At 35.3% G+C, this 19,176-nt stretch overlaps 2 protein-coding genes across 9 annotated transcripts; one reads left to right on the forward strand and one right to left on the reverse strand.

Annotated features, from left to right (window-relative positions):
* Window positions 1-11: 11 nt before the first annotated feature.
* LOC117605100 (uncharacterized) lies at window positions 12-1,343 on the forward strand. Its single transcript, XM_034326010.2, has 2 exons — window positions 12-808; window positions 901-1,343. Exons 1-2 carry the CDS (start codon window positions 251-253, stop codon window positions 1,054-1,056), a joined length of 714 nt encoding a protein of 237 aa, XP_034181901.1. The 5' UTR covers window positions 12-250; the 3' UTR covers window positions 1,057-1,343.
* A 226-nt stretch (window positions 1,344-1,569) lies between these two features.
* On the reverse strand, window positions 1,570-19,140 carry LOC117605092 (spondin-1). 8 transcript variants are annotated; one of them, XM_076688517.1, is made up of 18 exons: window positions 18,879-19,140; window positions 18,545-18,794; window positions 14,283-14,484; window positions 10,385-10,628; window positions 8,132-8,318; window positions 7,702-7,866; window positions 7,390-7,513; window positions 6,873-7,003; window positions 6,438-6,627; window positions 5,434-5,602; window positions 4,585-4,933; window positions 3,424-3,640; window positions 3,182-3,352; window positions 2,922-3,044; window positions 2,582-2,733; window positions 2,422-2,500; window positions 2,297-2,356; window positions 1,570-2,216 (listed from the first exon to the last, which is right to left on the reverse strand). In XM_076688517.1, the coding sequence occupies exons 2-18, from the start codon at window positions 18,545-18,547 to the stop codon at window positions 2,041-2,043; spliced, it is 2,742 nt and encodes a 913-aa protein (XP_076544632.1). In that variant the 5' UTR covers window positions 18,548-18,794; window positions 18,879-19,140; the 3' UTR covers window positions 1,570-2,040. The 8 variants fall into 8 exon arrangements, with proteins under 8 accessions (XP_076544632.1, XP_076544631.1, XP_076544630.1 ...); XM_076688516.1 differs by having other exon boundaries at window positions 4,585-4,936; XM_076688515.1 differs by having other exon boundaries at window positions 6,408-6,627.
* Window positions 19,141-19,176: the final 36 nt, after the last annotated feature.

The raw sequence follows: 19,176 nt of genomic DNA on the forward strand, positions 1-19,176 counted from the left end.
CGGCTGTGACATAACCTAATAATTGAATTGTATATGTACATATAACCTTGTTTACCAGTTTCAAACACGGTTCAATTAAAATGGTATAAACATAAGTTTTTAATTCAAATTTGCAACAACATTAGAATATTGTTGCATACTAACATTGATGGATTTGTATAAAGCACTTATTTCACTGTGACTTTTGTTTCGATATTTCAATTATTTATGTAATAAACTTATGTTACATGTCGCTTAGAAAAAAATTGACATGTTAGGATTATTAAAAAGAATTAACTTTGTACATTGTGCAAATAATGTGCTTTTAATTACAAGTAATAACTGTATAAGGAATAATTTCTTACAATTAAGAGCAATAAAACTTGCTGTAACTTGTAAGAACGACGTCGAAGAAACTACGGTAAAAAAGAAGAAAAAAACTGTACGAATTCCTGAAATTACACTTATGAATATTGATGGATCTATTACTGTTACTAAGCTAGAACAAGCAGAAAAGCTTGCTAAACGGCATAATTTTTACTTAATAAAGCTGCCATATATTGATACTAAAGGTTCCAGGCATATTTACAAACTTGTAGATCATGCAACATATATTAGAGAAATAGGCACAAGTGAAAAAGATAAAAATAAAGAAACCAATCAAAATGGAAAAAAAGATCATAAGTACAAAAGTACTAAATTATTTGAAATATCATCTAAGATTAATAAACATGATTTAGATACAAAGCTGAATAATATTAACAAGTTACTGAATAAAGATCATATAGTTAAAATTATATTTACTTACTCTGAAAACCATAAAAATAAGGTAAAGGAAAATATCAATGCTTGTAAGAATAATTAGATTAATTACTTTATGTATATAATTTCATTGGATATAAATTTGCATTTAATGTTTAGGAAGAAGTATTACAAGACATAAAGAAGAATATCCAAGGAGTTATGGAAGGTGAAAAGATATTGGAAACCTGTACAAGATTTACTTATTTACCTTTAAAAGCTGAAAATGAAAAATCTGAAAGTGATAATAAAGAATCTGATACTAAGAAAATATAAATTAAGATTATTACAGGTCATTTATTGTATTCCATGTATACTTTACTTGTAGTTAGAATAATTAAATAAGCATTAGATTTGCAATCAGTTTTATTTATAACATTATTGATAATAGGATGAGAACACAGATAATAGGTCACGCAATTGTTTCAGGTCATAACTTCGATATTAACGCATTTTTTCATAAATGCGTTAATAACGGAGTTATGACCTGGAACAACTGCGTGGACCACTCGGTATAATATTATTATTATCAGATCCAAGTGAACAAACTAATATAGTAACAATGGTTTATTTATAATTAATAAGTAAATATCTTACTATCTAGAGATATGTTACATATACATATAGTATTGTCTCAACATACAAGTATTCTCTCGACGTTTGTAGTATCTGGAACTGATTTTACTAAAATCTTAAATATGTATGATTTTCATAAATACATATAAGTATTTGGTCTTAAACTGAGATCTATATTTTCTTAAATCTTATATTATAAATGCTATAAATATGTTTTTTCATGATACCCACACAGATGATATTATCTGTCATAAATGAGTTGATTATTCTTAATTAATTTAAATTTTCTATAGAATTCTTTTTAACAAAACAGAATCTTCTATATAATCTAGTCATGTAAAAATTAAATCTAAAATTGATTATAAATAGTATATATTTATTATAAATCTCAATAACTTAGTTCTTTTTGCTTTTACAAGTAATTGGAATGCACTTCCTGTTAACTGAACGAACTATTGTGATAGTTAAGTGTTATTTGATTCTTTCAGAAAATGATAAATGTAATGTTGCATGATAAATCTTTTTTTAATATTAAATAATTCAGAAGATTTTAAACAAGACACAGATTAAAAAATGTGGCACGACTTTTGTGCGTTATGCTTCAAATAAACACCTACACTGTTTAAGGATTGATAGATTTTGTTTTGTTTGAGAAACATACATGTGTAAAAAATGTCGGTAATTTTATGGACATTTCACTGTATGACATTTCCTATATTCTACTAAAGAGGGGCATAATTTACCTCTAGGACCAAAGGGTTGAACTTTGACTATCCTTGTTCTATATTGTGATGCATCTCCACAAGTGGCTGTACAACGTGACCAAGAGGACCATTGTGACATTTTGCAATCAACTGAAACTGAGTGGAAATATTCTCCGGCAATCATAAATAAAATTTCTATTTATTAATAATTTTATTCATTAATAATCGAAGCTCACTTTGATTTTCTTCCGCTTCTTTACGATACGTGCGTCGTCCAGGCCCATCGCTTTGCAAGGCTGTACATTTTACATTAAAATTTCTTTCTTAAATGAACTATTATATCGACGATAGAGATACTTACAACACGGTGGAATTTTATGGCACTTCTTTCTACGACGCATCTTTTTTGGGCAATTTTTACCGTTTCCTCTAGAAGGCACCTAATTATTCAAATTAAATAATTTATCTTAAATGAATATCAGTTTATGTTTCATTTTTATTAATCATGAAAAAATATTTACCAAAATCTCCCTGGTACTCTCTGTATATCCACGACATCCTGCGCATTTTGACCAATTACTCCATTCAGATACCTGGCAATCAACGTTTTCCGTGTTTTCCTGTGATTCTATCACTTGGCTGTCCGGTTGTATCCCTTTGAATTCTAATCTTTCTGTAAGAAAGTGGTAAAATCTGATACATAATGTAATAGAAATGATTTCTATTTTTTTTTCAGAAACAACACGTTTGAACTATAAATGAAATAAAATGAAATTAAAGCCCCGTGCTCCAGAAACCTTAATCCTATTCTTATCAATCATACGAAATGAAATATTGTAAAAAGCTGATTATTAGCATCACCGTGGTGAGCTCGTTTTATCTTCGTGCTGCGTTGATCCTGAGCAGGTATGTGATAGCTGAGAACGCTGCTGACGGACACCTTATAACTTTTCATCGTCGAAGACGCGTTTGTCCTTAATTCTTCTATGTTAGTTTTATGGGAAAGCGTGCACAGAATAAGGGCGAAGATCTCGTTAAAGTAGCGGTCTTCGATGTTTGAGAAATTCTCAAATCTCAGTTTACAAATTAATTCTGAACGATGTCCAAGAAGCGAAAATTACTTTGAAAATCTCCGCAAACATTTCTGCAGTCCTGCTCCGTTTGGAAATTGTTGCGGTTTCCACCGCAGCCGGAATAACTGAACAGACGGCAACGACCCACCGTTTGGTTGAAATACGCTCGCAAAATATTTCCATTGCATCCTCCTTCTTTCATCGGTTCCCTGCAGATCTCTGGAATCGAACATTTCTTTCCCTCTATGCTCAAATGAATTCTCATTAAAATCGAGGAGATTTCAACTTACTCTCTGCTTCTTCCTTCGTGAAATCACACGTTGGAATATTTGCTACGCATGCAGCCTGTTGCAGCTTGCACTCTTCGAGGCTTACATCTTCGTCGTTGTCCCCCATGCTGCTCCAATTTTTGTTAACCAGCCTGGATCTCAATTGGACACCAGGACCACAACTGGAACTGCACGGGGACCATAAGGACCACTGCGTGTAACGATCCTCGGAACACTTCTATTTGTAAAGGCAAATAAATAAATTAATAAAAGGATTACAACTCTTGACAGACACTAGGATGATTTTTATTTACAGCAATATTTTATACTCATTTTCAATGTCTCGATTACTTAATAATTAAAACAAAATTTCTTGTAAAATCAGAATAATTTTTCAATTGAATTTAGAATCAAGTTAGAATAAATAGTTTTAATAACAGATTTTTATTAAATTCATGACGTTGAAGAATTAGTAATGCTTTGTGAAACATTCGTGAAAAAAAGAACACATGTAAATGAATGAATTGAGTGAGCTGAAGAAAAATTAATTTTTTATTAAAAATAAAAATAAACACTGTCGATTTTCTTTCGTTGCTTCTAACTCACTCGTATCTTGAATTAGTGGATCGTCGATTTCATTTTTCTCACGAGTAAATCTGTCGACTTACGTGAGGATGCCAGTACCATGGATGGATCTGCGAGAAATGGTGCAGGAATGGTTTTCAGTTAACTAGCGAATTGAACGACGATCATTCTGACAAATTCGAGATTCGTTAGTGGTGATCTGTTTATTTTGTGAGTTATTTGAAAGACAATCTTTCAATATGGTCTTCGTTACTTTCACGATGATCGATAATTTGTTAATCATTTTCATGAACGATAAGGAATGAGTATTTGAATCTCTGAAGGAGGTAAACTTATATGAAACAGTAAATGGAATGCATAGAACGATGTTTCAGCTTTGAGTAATAATTTATAATTTAAATTTTTAAAAGAAACCACCGTACAAAAACAATGCCATCTACTATTTTTTAATATGTTACACTCGTCCTATTTCGTTCGCGAGCGAGTTGAACTTGTTACTATCGAGGTGCCACGTGTACTTGTGAGGTTTCCAAAGAAAAGCCGACACTGTTACGCGGCAATTAGTAAATTTCTTGGAAATTCTCAAAGGTTCTGTACCTGCAGCCATTTTTCGGTTACCTCCACCGTCGGTTCCTCTCCTTCGTAATCCTCTCCGTCACCATTGTCCTGTTCCATATCCACATCATTCTCCTCCGTCTGGCTAGACGGTTCTCTTACCTCATCCATATCCCCATCGAGACACGGATCGTTCTCACAGTCGATCGTCTGTTGAAGTTCCGGCCCATCGGGAATGGATTTACATTCTTTCCGATGCTTTTTCTCCCGAAAGTTCCTCGATCTGGTCTTGTGACCTGGTCCGCACGTTGCCGTGCACGAACTCCAACTGGTCCATTCGGTTAGAGCGCATTTTTCTGTGTCCAACAGGTGCGCGAAACGGCCTCCTTTGCTACTGCAACACAAAATTATTCTAATGAAGTTGAATGTTAAAAACTTAGACGTTTGAAGAATATTTCCATGGAAGTCGAATAATCCTTGGAATCCGATCAGCCTGGTAATTTTCCATGAAATTGGTAAATTCGCATTGTCGTCTAAATTTCAGAATGTTCATTCGAGTTATGAAACCACCCTCGACACCCTCCGGGTTTCCTAACAACTTCGCCGAATACTAACTCACGGGGATTTTAACGAGCCGACAGCTGGACAAGTGTCGCTGGAACGGCACAATCCTGGCTCGTTAAAATGCTAGCAGTTTGCATTCACTGGGATTATAAAGCAACGAACGAGCACGTTCAATCTCGTTTCCCAAGCGATTGCGGTTCTCAAGTCGCGAGAAAGCTGCCGCCTGGAGTTAATTACTCTCGAATAGGGAAATAGCTGATCGGACCGTGATATACAATATTTTATATTTCGCTTTGATTAATGATTTTGTAAAATGATGGTAGTCACCAGTGAGGACTCTTCCCATAACAGGTCGCTCTGTCAGTTAGGATGGTATTGCATTTGTTCATCGTCGCAGCAGCTTCGTCCTGATAATGCCTTTGTCTAAGTTTGCTTCCACGACCGCACTCCACGGAACATGCACTCCAGGAACCCCATTCTGTCACCTTGCAGGCTTCTACATACGTTAGAAATCGCACCGTTTATTAATTACATCTCCGTGAGTTGACGAGTCTGCACTTTCACGCCTCATCAAAGAATTTCAGCACAATTTTAATATCTATAGGATTTGAAATTGTACTAATAACGAAATCATTTCTGTTAATTATTTTATCGAACATTTGAAAACTTTAAAGTACACGTTTCATACAGTACGTAAAATACCATTTTGTGATTAATTAATTCATGTTTGAACTGACAAGCAACATTAAGCGATAAATCTCAAATGTACGCGCTCGTTATTGCTAATGATGTTTCATCAATTACTGTAAATTATATATGCGTTCATTAAGAAAATATTTATATATTACATTTAGCTGAATTATAAATCTAAAGAATTTTATTCTATAAGGGTGAAAATCCTAGCTACGAAATGAATACTATTAAGCTAGAAATATTTTAAAATAAACAGTGCAAAATGTGATGTTTGATTTGATTACGAGTGTGCTATGATAACATCAATTATTTACAATAGACTAAAATGTATCGAATTCTAATAAATGAACAAGCTAAATATAAGAAAATTATTTCTAGTATAATTTACCTCTATTTCCTTAGAAATAAACCAGCTTGGGCAAATAATTGAACACCTCACGATATGGAGACTTTGAAAGCAATTTTATAAAATAATTAAAGTCACAATTTTATTTATCATTTATTACCTATCAAAATAGGATTGTTAATTATTAAATATTTAGTTTGTATTTATCTCCATGATCGTGATCAGAAAATAAAAGGAACTACAGTACAAAAGCAATACTTGCTGTTTTTGCGACTACTGCCAATTGTTGCACCTGGATCAGCGGCATCCGCTGAGGTATCCTCGCAGGACTTTTCATAAAGTCTTTGCCGATTCAAGTAAAGTCTCGCAAGGGGTTTCATGTCTAAACCGGAAGGATCGTAAAACGGAGATCTCGAGTCGTTTGGATAGGTCGAAGTGATACGTCGGATGGGTTCTTGTGGTTCTGTTGGCGAATCTGGTGACTGGAAATATTACTTTTTATTATTGTACGCGAAGGGAGTCGTGTAAAATTTTTATTTCAGAAGGTGGAATACAAGTTTTGGATAGAGTTAAAGTTATAAGGTTCTAAGAAGGAAACTTAAAACCTTAGAACGTTGGAATCTTAAAATCTTAAAATTTTAGAATTTGAGAAGTTTCGAATTTTAGAACCTTAGGATAAAAAATAAAAAATAAATCTACCAATGTTTAAAAACTCAGTTTCACTTACTAAATAAGTAATTCCATCGTCGGTACCTGCATCGTAAGGATACAAATTGAGCTCTTTGTGTTCTATCCAGGAACAATTAGCCAGACACAGTTCCAAGCCTGACACACCGACGATCCAATCCGGTGAAGGATCTAGAAAATCATTTTTTCTCTTTTCAGCCAATTACGTCAAAAATCTGGTCGATCGAACGTTATTTCTCAAAGTTTAAATTAAAGGGAACGGTGGCAGCGAAACTCTTTGGAAGTTCCACGATAATTTAAGACAAGTTCCCAATGTAATGAAGAAACGTCTCGTTTCAAGATTTCTCCAAGTTATTATAAGATTCGCGAACTAAATGCTTTTCTGCATTGGAAAGCACTTCTGTTTCTGACAATTTCTCGATATCGAGTTTTACTGACTCGAATGACTGGACTTTAAAATATAAATAGTAGATAAACTTCTTTGATAAGAAAAAACATATTATATTTGCATAATTGTTAAAAATAAACGTCGAAAATTATCAAGAGTACTTTCTTACCAAGCATGGACACTAAAGACATAAGATGATGCTTCCGGTCAACCCGGAACACTGCAAAAGTTTTCCCAGTGACATTGGGATAACTTATCCCTCTAGCTTTGATTATCGTTCTAATATGTTCACTCTAGAAATAAATAACAAGATTATACGTAACTATTTCCTAAGAAAAAAATACATCTTTATTTACTTGAAACGAAAGAATTATTTTAATCATGATTCAACATAAAAGTGGAAGTTCCGAATATTTAAATAAAAAGTATACAGATCTTTCTTTTATTAAAATTACCATTTTAATAAAAATGTAATACTTACCTGAGCCTTTAATTCGGATTCTAATTTTCTGGTTGATCCGTGTTCAGCCACTTGTCGCAGACCTGTACTGGCCATGCCACTGTATTTCCAAAACCCGTAATCTACCGTATGGGAAGCTCCAATAACGTCTGAAAATCGAATGAGCCATCCTTTGCTAGGAAAATCCTGTAAAAATTGCGAAGGAACAAAGTCATTTCCTCAAAGAAATCAGAAAGTCAGATGGCAAATTTCCAACAATTTGCAATAAAATATCCTGTGGTAGATACTTCAGGTACCAAACCCCTGGGCATTCTTACCGAAATGCCCCCTATTCAAAGATAAAATATTTTTCTCTCTCCTTTTACTTTTTATAGAAAGATAAAGGAAGCTTAAACTCGGTGGAGATCGATCCCATCGCACTGTCGATTTTATTTGACGAGTTCTTACGTGCCTTGGGGTGAGTGTTCCTCGACCAAAGTCCCTCGAAAGTAACTTCGTACTTTGCCTCGTCGCAGGCGCAACACTCTTGCAACACTGGTCCCTGATCGTCCGCTTCGGCTTTCGAGTCTTGACATATCTTCAGAACTAAGTTCCCGTCATCCATGTACCATGTATCCGGCGTTTCCAATATCGTCGCTCTGTAACACGATCAAAGAAAATGGAAGAACGCGAGTTAGCTAAAAGCGGTGTGTCTTCCAAGTTGCAAAGATCGCCTAACATTAGGGATATTAATCTAAAGGGTATAGCAGGATAAGATAGTCAAAAGTGCCCTTGAGCCGAATTTGCTTCGCAATGCACCATTCGATAGCATATCCCAAAAAACCATGGTACACCAAGTTTCAACCCTGTACCTCAACCGGGAGGGTAGTTACAGGGTAAGAAAGAAAAAGTAGTTTTTGCCATATTTTCCCTATTAAATGGCATTCAAAAAATCTGAAAAAATTCTAGAATATTCTAGCCATGTTTCTTTATGATTGTGAATTTTCTCAGATTTTTCGGTTGCAAATCCTAGGCGTGAAAAATCAAAAACGCAAAAAAAAGTCGAAAAATAGAGATTTCGGGTAGAAGCTTTCGAGACACTAGATTTTTACTTTTACAGTAGTTAGATATTAGCATGACTGGTGTCCTCAATTTTTTTCAGATTTTTCATTCTGGTGCGTCAAACCGAAAAAAATCAAAAACCGATATTTTCGATATATTTCGTGCGATAACATGAGAAATACTTTCAATTTCTACATTTCCTTTACACACTTAGTGCATTATGTGATTTCGAACATTTTTGCACTGGATGCAGTAAAATCTGAATGGAGAGAGTGAAGTTATTATAAATAATTGAAAATTACGCACCTTATCCTCTAAAATATTAGAAACTTTTTCAACGTCGCCGATGGATAAGTCGGTAAGGTGTCCGACTATGGAACCGCTGGAAACTTTTTTGTCACGAGTTCGCGCCCCATGAATGTACAATTCTATTTTTTGTCATAAAACAATTTTTTTTAAAATTATTAATCACATAAGAATACACAATAATCATTTAATAACGTATGAAAATAATTTTGAAATATTTTATTATTAAGTATACATAAAAATCAGTGGTACACAACCGACTCTTTGGCTATATGTACAATTAAGGTAAAATATACATATCTGTATTGATTTCAATATCCATCATAAACCAACAACCACACAACTTTTCAATTAACAAAATATTAGGAGCTATCCGTAATTAGAACAGTACGAAATCAGAAAATCGGTAGTGCACCACTTATTTTTATGTATACTTAATAATAAAATATTTCAAAATTATTTTCATACGTTATTAAATGATTATTGTGTATTCTTATGTGATTAATAATTTTAAAAAAAATTGTTTTATGACAAAAAATAGAATTGTACATTCATGGGGCGCGAACTCGTGACAAAAAAGTTTCCAGCGGTTCCATAGTCGGACACCTTACCGACTTATCCATCGGCGACGTTGAAAAAGTTTCTAATATTTTAGAGGATAAGGTGCGTAATTTTCAATTATTTATAATAACTTCACTCTCTCCATTCAGATTTTACTGCATCCAGTGCAAAAATGTTCGAAATCACATAATGCACTAAGTGTGTAAAGGAAATGTAGAAATTGAAAGTATTTCTCATGTTATCGCACGAAATATATCGAAAATATCGGTTTTTGATTTTTTTCGGTTTGACGCACCAGAATGAAAAATCTGAAAAAAATTGAGGACACCAGTCATGCTAATATCTAACTACTGTAAAAGTAAAAATCTAGTGTCTCGAAAGCTTCTACCCGAAATCTCTATTTTTCGACTTTTTTTTGCGTTTTTGATTTTTCACGCCTAGGATTTGCAACCGAAAAATCTGAGAAAATTCACAATCATAAAGAAACATGGCTAGAATATTCTAGAATTTTTTCAGATTTTTTGAATGCCATTAAATAGGGAAAATATGGCAAAAACTACTTTTTCTTTCTTACCCTGTAACTACCCTCCCGGTTGAGGTACAGGGTTGAAACTTGGTGTACCATGGTTTTTTGGGATATGCTATCGAATGGTGCATTGCGAAGCAAATTCGGCTCAAGGGCACTTTTGACCATCTTATCCTGCTATACCCTTTAAACGTATCGTTTCTTCAACGGAGAGACATGCGGGAATATGGACAATTATCGTTCATGCTTGTTATTAAAATATCCCTTCACCTGATAAATATGCAACCGCTACCTTCGGAAGGGCTGGTCCAAGCCACAGAAACCTCTTCTTTCGGCACCTTCGAGGTCTCCACGACAGCGTTTGGACATATCTCTGAGTACCTTGTTAACGCCTCATCCTGAAGATCAAAAACCCCGCTGTCCATCGAGTCACCTTCGGCCTCAGCCTCGCTGGATATCAGGAACCTGGTGAATTTTCGTGGGATAATGCCGGTGCTGTCGGCTTGCACCGTTACTGAAACACAAGAATCTCTTTTTTCCCAGCATTTTGTCAAAATTTGTCACGAAGAAACATCAATTTTCAATCGTTTCGTTATTTTACCATTGAACGTTCTTTATTCACATTCATGATTTCAATCGAGCGTACATGGAATTCGATCAAAGTAACCCATTGTCAGTTCACGCGTGTACAGATTTATTTATCGGGACGTTAAAATGTTTCCAACGCCATAAATTTTCACCTCTGCAAAGAGTATTTGAAATTGAAAAGGCTTGCAGAGTTGCACTCGCAAATATCATTTATCAGTGCATTTATTCGTGAAACATTGTTTTTCTTTCACCTCCGTTCGATAGGAAAATATAGGTGAACAAGTTAACGCTAGTTTTAATCTTCAAATTGAGTTCCCACATTTTCTATATGGAGGAAATATTCGTGTGCTTGAAATAGAGATATAGAGGCTGGTTGCTCCGTGGCTCGCTATTTATATAACTTCGATTAAACACGGTATACCCTGAATCCGGCAAAATATCCAAGGCAAACATGATTTTTTTCTTTTATAGGTTTTCAATAAATCGTTGCCGTTCGAAATAGCCGAACTAATATATATTTCTGAACATAGAAAACTACAACTGTGAATAAGATAAATCCAGTCATGAAATTCAGAACTGCGTCAGCAAACCGTGACTCATGACCTCCCACGATTGTTCCCATAACCCTGAATTAGAAGAATTAACAAAAAAGGGGGGAGAAACAGAATTAAATGAAACCTTCGTCGGTATATCGTGTTTCCCACGCTGCCACGCAGAATTGATAGGAAAGAAAGGTTAATTTTACAGCTGAATGTCAGAAGGATCTTGTCTAACCCTTCGGTTCCCATTGGCGCCTACAAAAATCATCGTAGACCCATCAGGGATATTACTTATTGATTTTCATTCGATGATAGCAAACTATACTACTCGAGAAATGGAGGGCATACAGAGTTCGTAACTCTACAATCTAAAGATGTCCATATGTAGAAATGAAAGTAGAATATCCTTTGTATATATAGAGAGAAAGAGATATGATAATGTAAAAGAAGCTCCTTCAGCAATTTCTGATATCTCTGAAACGATTGATTTTTCGAAACACGTTCAATGAAAAAGAATATAAAAGGTAAATTTGAAACAGTTTAAATTTAGAAAAATTCAATTAATAAAATAATTGTTAAGAAACGAGAAGCAAAGTATTGGTTTTAGTTAACGTTAGAAGCTCGAGCTCAGTCTTGTGAATTTAGTTGTCACGTTGCTTGATCGCTTCTCCGTTTACGTCTTTAGAAACCCTTCGAACATAAATCGAGGAGATTTGTTGTCTGCACGACAAGGTTTAATCGAATTCCCGATAATGCGAGTTCTTGTCGTTCTTTTTCCCCTCCCTTTTTTTTTTTTTTTATTCACTAGGCTTCTTTTCTTCTCGATCTCTTTCTCTCTCACCTATCTCAAGTTATTTCGTGCAACTCCCCAAAACTAAGATCTTTTGTTTTCAGAAGAGCTGGATTTCTATTATATCTTTGTTTTTCTTTTTAAAAAGCACTAAAAGGATTTACTTTTCTATCACCGGAGGCTTCGCGTTTCCAATCAAACTTTATTTACTTCGTTTAATGTTTTCCAATCGAAAAGAAAACTGTTGAAAAATTGTACAAGTTTTCTTTTAACACGTCGGTGAGGATTCATTTTGAAAACGAATCGTTAGAAATAGAGAAATTCTTACTGCAATAAAAATTCGTTTTATTACAGCGAGGACAATACTGTATTCACTTTGCGGCGTATCCTAACTATTCGTTAAATCCTCTTTTTATCACTGCAGAACCTGGGTTCGAAGGATGATCGTAAACCATATTCTTTCCTTTCCTTTTCCATTGTGTTTGAATTGGAGATGAAAGGAAAATATAGTAAGCCAATTTTTCAAACCGAACCCCACTTTTGCCAGAGACTCGAATTAAATCATTTAATTTAAATATCATTTTCAATATTCTCGTGAAAATCTTTACCCTTGATATTTTTACATATAATTGAAAATAAACAATTCGTATGGAAATTAAATCTTTTGCGTTCGTTATAAAATTGCATTGAGTTTTGTTTATGCGATATCGTTTGATTAAAAGGAAAGTCGTGTTTTCAATAAAAGCAAAAATCTGTAGCTTTCGAATGCAAGAAAGCAACAAGGAAAACCATTCTCGAATAATCGTTGTTTTGAATTTTCAAAGGTCAATTGATTTCCACTTTCAATTATAAAGCGAATAAATGTATAATTAAAATGTTATTTAAAACGTTTAACATTATACTGGTGGCAAATTATTTCGGTGTAAAATCACGATGTTTCACTTACGATCGTAAAACAGATATAAAATTTTAATTAAAATTCGCATCGCCTACAATAGAAAAAAACAAATCACGAAAGAATTTAAAATATATGATGCTTGCCTGTTAATTTCATTTCATCGCCACTTTATTTTATAAAATTCCATTGAATAGGGACGCATAAATAATTAAATGACTCTTTCTCTTTAATTTCATCGGATAACTGTCCTTCATCTACGATAGAGGAAATGTCGCGGAACTATTTAAAATAGGCCGGTATAATTTCAACCGGAAACCGGAATTTGAAAAAGCTTTATCCACTGGACAAATACCGGTAGAAGCGTGCACGATTTCTCCGAACAACAACGTTCTCGAAACACGACTGGTCCCTCTGGTACGAGGTGCTCATTGTTCGTCGCGTGAAACGTCTTGCAATTGCAACCGAGTGCAAGCGGTGCATTCGTCGAAGCGCATTCACGCAGAACTCGCACCTGGCTGGTAGCCAGCGTTACGTAACGCATTAATTCACAGACTCGTCGGATTTGCATGCTTTAGTAGCCATGGATCGTCTCCGGGCCACGTCGACCGGCTTAGTTTTCGATAATTGCATCGCGCGTTTCGCTCGATAGTCGACAAAGTGGATTAAACGTGGTCGGGGACCGATTAATCGCGAGCTAGGCACGCGAACGTTCAATCGATCCAACTTAATTGACGATGAACCAATGGACACACACACGGTTGAACAAACATCTACGAATCAAAAATAAAGAATTCTATCCCTTCGATCGTCTTTAGAATGAAACTTAATTCAATCCCCCCGTTCTTCTCCCTTACACTTTCGATTGATCGCATGTGAAAGACGATTGCATGCTGTATTTTGTCAAATTCAAAAACCATTTATTCTTAGGAAATCTTTAAAAATATTTTTCCTGCAGAAGCCTAAATAGTATAAGATTTATATAATTTAGAAATTGATAAATGATATAAACAATTACTGTAGTTGATTTTGCTGCTTAGGTAATAATTGAAAACGGTGTATTCGAGTGGATTTCTCGTCTTATTGTTAGACAAACAAACAAACAAGCAATTTGCATTCGGCTGCTTTCAACTGCGAGTCCATTTAACTGTTCAAAGTAGTCACGAAGAGAATTAAAACTTCCACCGGTTTCATTCGAGTCTTCCCTAACTTCTCAAGACAAAGTTCATTACGTCCGCGTCGTATCAGTGAAACCGCGTGTAAATTTATTTATTCTAAATGAAACCTTAGTACAGTTTCTCCGAAGTTCGTCTTAATTCAAAATCATTTCGCAAGTAAAATAAAACAGCCACCTACCAGTGTATCTAGTGTTCGGCATGTAGGAGAAGACCGTTTCCGTTCGATTGAACAATGTGATGAATAAATGGTATTTTTCATCAGCATTCGAACGAGGCATCGTCGTTCCGTCTATAAGTCTGCTGCATTTTGATGCACTCGTGCTGCATACTGCCATTAACAGCAGCAGAAAATTGCAGACGTCCCTTAAGCGTTTTATCCTCTGTAAAAGGAATGAAATATAATTTAAATACATCGATATAGCGAACGCGTTGGCGAATGGCAATGCTGCAAGTGATTCGCGAAAAATCTACCGGTTCCATTCATTTTCCGAATCACCAGTCAGTAGAAAATTGTCTAAAACTGGCGCAGTAAATAAGAATGATGCGTCACGGGTGGGATTAGGATCGGAAACCGATTGACCCAATTTATCCATGAACACCCACAACAGATGGTGGGACACGATGAGATTTCGTTTCGCGCGAATCTGGTGGTTACTTCGCTTTTCTTTTACCTTCGAGGCGAAAAGTGGAAAATTTCAAGCATCATCTTGGAAAATTCACGACACGTGTGCTAAATGATAAGAAAACAACCGATATTCTCTTTGATATTTTCGTTACGATTAATTTAGAATGATCTTTTCAAGAAAATCAGCACGATTTATTTTTTCAAAAGATCGTCACTCCTCGCCTCTTGTAATTGGCGTAATGCGGTTACGACATTGATTCTTTCTCGGACACATAAACGGATTCGTCGCAATCACCACGGCCAAGATCTTCAACAAGGCAAACGTCAATGATACGTTCAGACCCTCGTCATAATTATGTAAGGAAAAAATTGTATTATAAAATTGTATTAAAATTTCTCTTGAATTTATGTATTAAAAACCCTTGAAAATTCCTCTCTCCCGCCACTTTTGTACACCCACCTAAATTGTTTCAGGGATCTTGAAACTGGACGTAAATAATTACTACATATATTTCATTCAACGAGACGAGACAGTAAATGCGTTAGAAATTCACGTGCTCGAAGCAGAAACCTCGACCGAACCGTTTGAGGAACTGGAAACAACTGAGATCCGACCCTGCGTCGAGCGCGCGAATTTGTAAACATATCATGACTCGTCTCGTCGAACGGATTATATTTATATCTCGTGGATGCGGTTCGATAACGATTGACAATCGTTTATCGAACGTTCGCGTAATCTTTGATGACGTGATTTCCATATTACGTCTGTTAATTATGTAACGGGCGTGCATTGTGCAACGATGAATTCGGTGGATAACGTACGGTTTGAAACGCGAAATGTCACTTTGTCGGATGCCACCTTCTATTAAATTAGAATGCGAATATCCCACGGAGAAGCACGTGAATGCCGGCCACCGGAACGTCGCCAACACGTGCGAGAAAACGTGTGTTCGTACTACTTAGCCGCTTGCTGCGTACGCTAACACGTACACGCGTACTACTGGCTGAGTCATCTTGGCAAAAGCGCAAACGAAACGAGCCCAATTTCTTTTTTTCTTTTCTTTTGTGGCGCCATGTTACAGAACACTACAAACACGTTTACAATGCTAAATTGTTGCTAATCAATAATATTAACAATGAAACAGATTGATGGAAACGTAAGAATAAATCAAAGATATAAAATTCATTTTGTCAACCTGATTGAAAGATTTTTCGATAGGTATAATTGAACGGTTTTAAGATATTGATATATTATTTTTGTTGAATGGACTAGTATGGAGAACAAAGACGGTGCATATAGGGCAGGATATTTGATTCGTCCTGGCGTTCTGCCATTCACGTTGTATCCTCGACCGCACAGTACCGACAGGAATTTAAACAATACCTGACTAAGCCACGAGACCATGATTTTCCTGTCTCATTACTCCAGAATTTACGCAACTCTGTTCACGAATTCCATTGGCATTCGGCTGGCTTTCCATTTTCACGAATCGCCTAGGCCACCCTCGTTCCACTCGTTAACTTCTTTTCACGTCATGCTTGACGAACCACCGTATAGGTATTCGTTGAACTTTGATTTTACAATAGCAAAGTGTAAAGCTCGTTCGCTCCTTTTGTTTCCATATTTCAAAAAACGTATTGTTTGTTCGCGTAATTTCGTGGAGTAAATTTCATTAATCGAGACCCAAAAAAGTTTCGTGTATTGGAAAAATAATTTTTAGAGGAACAGTATAAAATTTAGAAAATGAAAATGATATGAAGTACAGAAATTAAAATTATAGATCTCTCCGTGGTCCGCCGTGAAGGTAAAAATGAAAATTTTATGAATAGTTCATTAGTTTCAACGATTCCATTTCTAATTACGATTCATAATTATTTCAACACGAATGATACGTAATGCTTTCTCTAAGAGACAATCATTCAAGAAGGTAGGAAACTCTTTTGTGTCCCAAAGAATCTTCAGCCTTTCGAAGAGCATATTCAGTTTTTTTTTTTTTTTTTTTTTTTTTTTAATCTGAATTGAGAGTAGAGGCTGATTACCCCTATTATGTGAGAGTAGGTGAGGAAACGAGGCTCAAGAACGAATGAAGCGGAATAAAAGGAGAGAATAGAAAGGAAAGAGGCTTCAGGGATTGCGTCGAGCGGAGTGAAACTGTGAACGACAGATTGTAAAGACTGCCAATACGTCATTCGAATGTCAATAAGTCGGGGATGCAAGGTTTCAAGCTACCAAATGGTAGAAATTTTCCTAGAGGCATCGTCATGAAGGTCCGAATAAAAAATATTATACACTGTACATTGTAAAAATGGTAATTTCCGTCCTCCCCCTGGCATCCCCGGGGAAAATGACAAATATTTAAATCAAAGCTATCCTTGAAAGATGTTATCAACAGGTAAACTACTTCCTAAGCTTCTTATTTCATATATTTTATCTGGCGTATAGATGTTTGTGTATTTACGTCGCTCGCTAAAAACACAGATTTCTCAGTGAATCGGAAACGGATATTCCAGGAAAGTCGAATAAAATACTGATTGCGTTTACTTTTCGAAGGAAGCCACGATCGAACGTAGAATTCAACGAATGAATGTCCAATCGGAAATCAGAGGGAAAACATCGGTCTATCGGGGTGATTGTTGATCCAGGTTAAGGAACAGGGAAATTTTTCACGCGAGTTAAATTAACCCTTTCACTAGGAATTTAGGGTAAAGAGAATTGTTAATTGTTGAAAATGATATGAAATACAAAATTATATTAAAATTAGAACTGAGAATCATTAGAAATAAGAATTCATATTTGTAACGTCTAAGGTACACGTTTCAGTAAAGTAAAGAAAATATCTCGCTTCCCGCAACTTTCTCAAAGTAGTTTTTAGAAAGGAAACAGATGAATGGTTTTAACCTAAAGTGATTGATGAACGCGATCAAATAGATGAAAAAGAGTACTCGCTGTATTCCGCCTGTTACATTATGAATCGATGAAGTTAAATTAAAAAAAAAGTGAATAGAAACCTTTCTTAGTGCAAGTAATAAACATTGTCAACGCGAAATTTCAATATTCACCAACTATTTTAATTACTGAACAGTTTTCATAAAAGAATGAAATTTGTACGATGTCCGTTTCAATTAAATTCTTTTTCATTTACACGATGTTTTTTCAGTTTCTTTTTTCATTTACCTTCAACGAAATTGGGGTAGAAACGGCACTCGCCGATATATCGCGTATTTTCTTATAAATATAAAAATCTAAATTTTAATTGATGATGTAAACAGTTTGAAAGATCGTTATTTATCGCCTTGAAACGTACACTTCGGGTCAAGATCATTTTCAAGAGCGATCGATCGATCGTTTTGCATAAATTAATTTATGCTTCCATTTCATTCGACCCGATTTGTTAATAAAATGTCCTAGGTATTTCATCGTTCGTGATAAATTCTTACAATTTTTAAAAAGGAACATCGTATCGTTGTGTACCTATATGTTTCAATGTAACACGGTAGCGGTGTAGAATGAAGAATGAAACGCTCTTTCCCGCATTTATCAACGTTCCTCTCCAGCAATACCTTTTACATAGCTCGTACATAAAAACGTTGCAACACTTTTTTTACCTCCATTTATTAAAGCTATCTCTAAAATCTTTACTAAAACAACGTACTAAAATTTTTGGATAACAGAAATAATTTTTCTTTTACGATACAATTACTGTTATTTTATAAATGATTAGAATTTATAATATTCTTTTAATTCGAATAATTACTTACAATGTCAAACATAATATAAAACTAATATTAAAAAATAAATAAATTATGGTACTTACCATGGTGATGATTGGAAGAAAACTGCACACTGGTCAGGAAACACGTGCACTGGTTTTAAAACGATTGGTTTTGGTGCTTCATGTCACGTGCGTAAGCGAAAATCGTATCACACGACAATAACACCCTTCCCGTTCGGAGGTCGGCGCGCAACTGAGCCGACTGAGCGCCTCGCGCCTCGAGGCGCTGACGTCACTAGCGGCAGCCAATGCAGAGGGAGCCATTTCCACTCGCGTTCGGTACCTGTAACAACTAAGAATAATTAATTATTTTGAAAACCGACTTTGGAATTGAGCTTATTATGCATTTCACTTGTTAATTAGCGAACTGACTTACTTTAGCAACTAACTATTTATTTGAGAAAATGCTTTTTCTCAAATACAAGAATGTTTTGTATGATGGGAACACCTTCACCGCCACTGACTGCCATTTTCTCTAGAGGGATACTGACACGAGTATGATCGTGGGTGTATCTGTTGACCTAACTATTCTGGAGGTGCAGATGTCGCTCGTTCTCAAGGCATAAATTGAAGACCCCTTGAAAACAAAAAAGGCATGTCCAGTCTTGCTGGATTTGTAGTCACTGCCTTAGGGCTGTTGTGAACAATGGCGACGTTTCGACGAAAGTGACATT

The sequence above is a fragment of the Osmia lignaria genome, chromosome 5 (genome assembly GCF_051020975.1).
Source record: "Osmia lignaria lignaria isolate PbOS001 chromosome 5, iyOsmLign1, whole genome shotgun sequence".
Taxonomy (NCBI): Eukaryota; Metazoa; Arthropoda; class Insecta; order Hymenoptera; family Megachilidae; genus Osmia; species Osmia lignaria.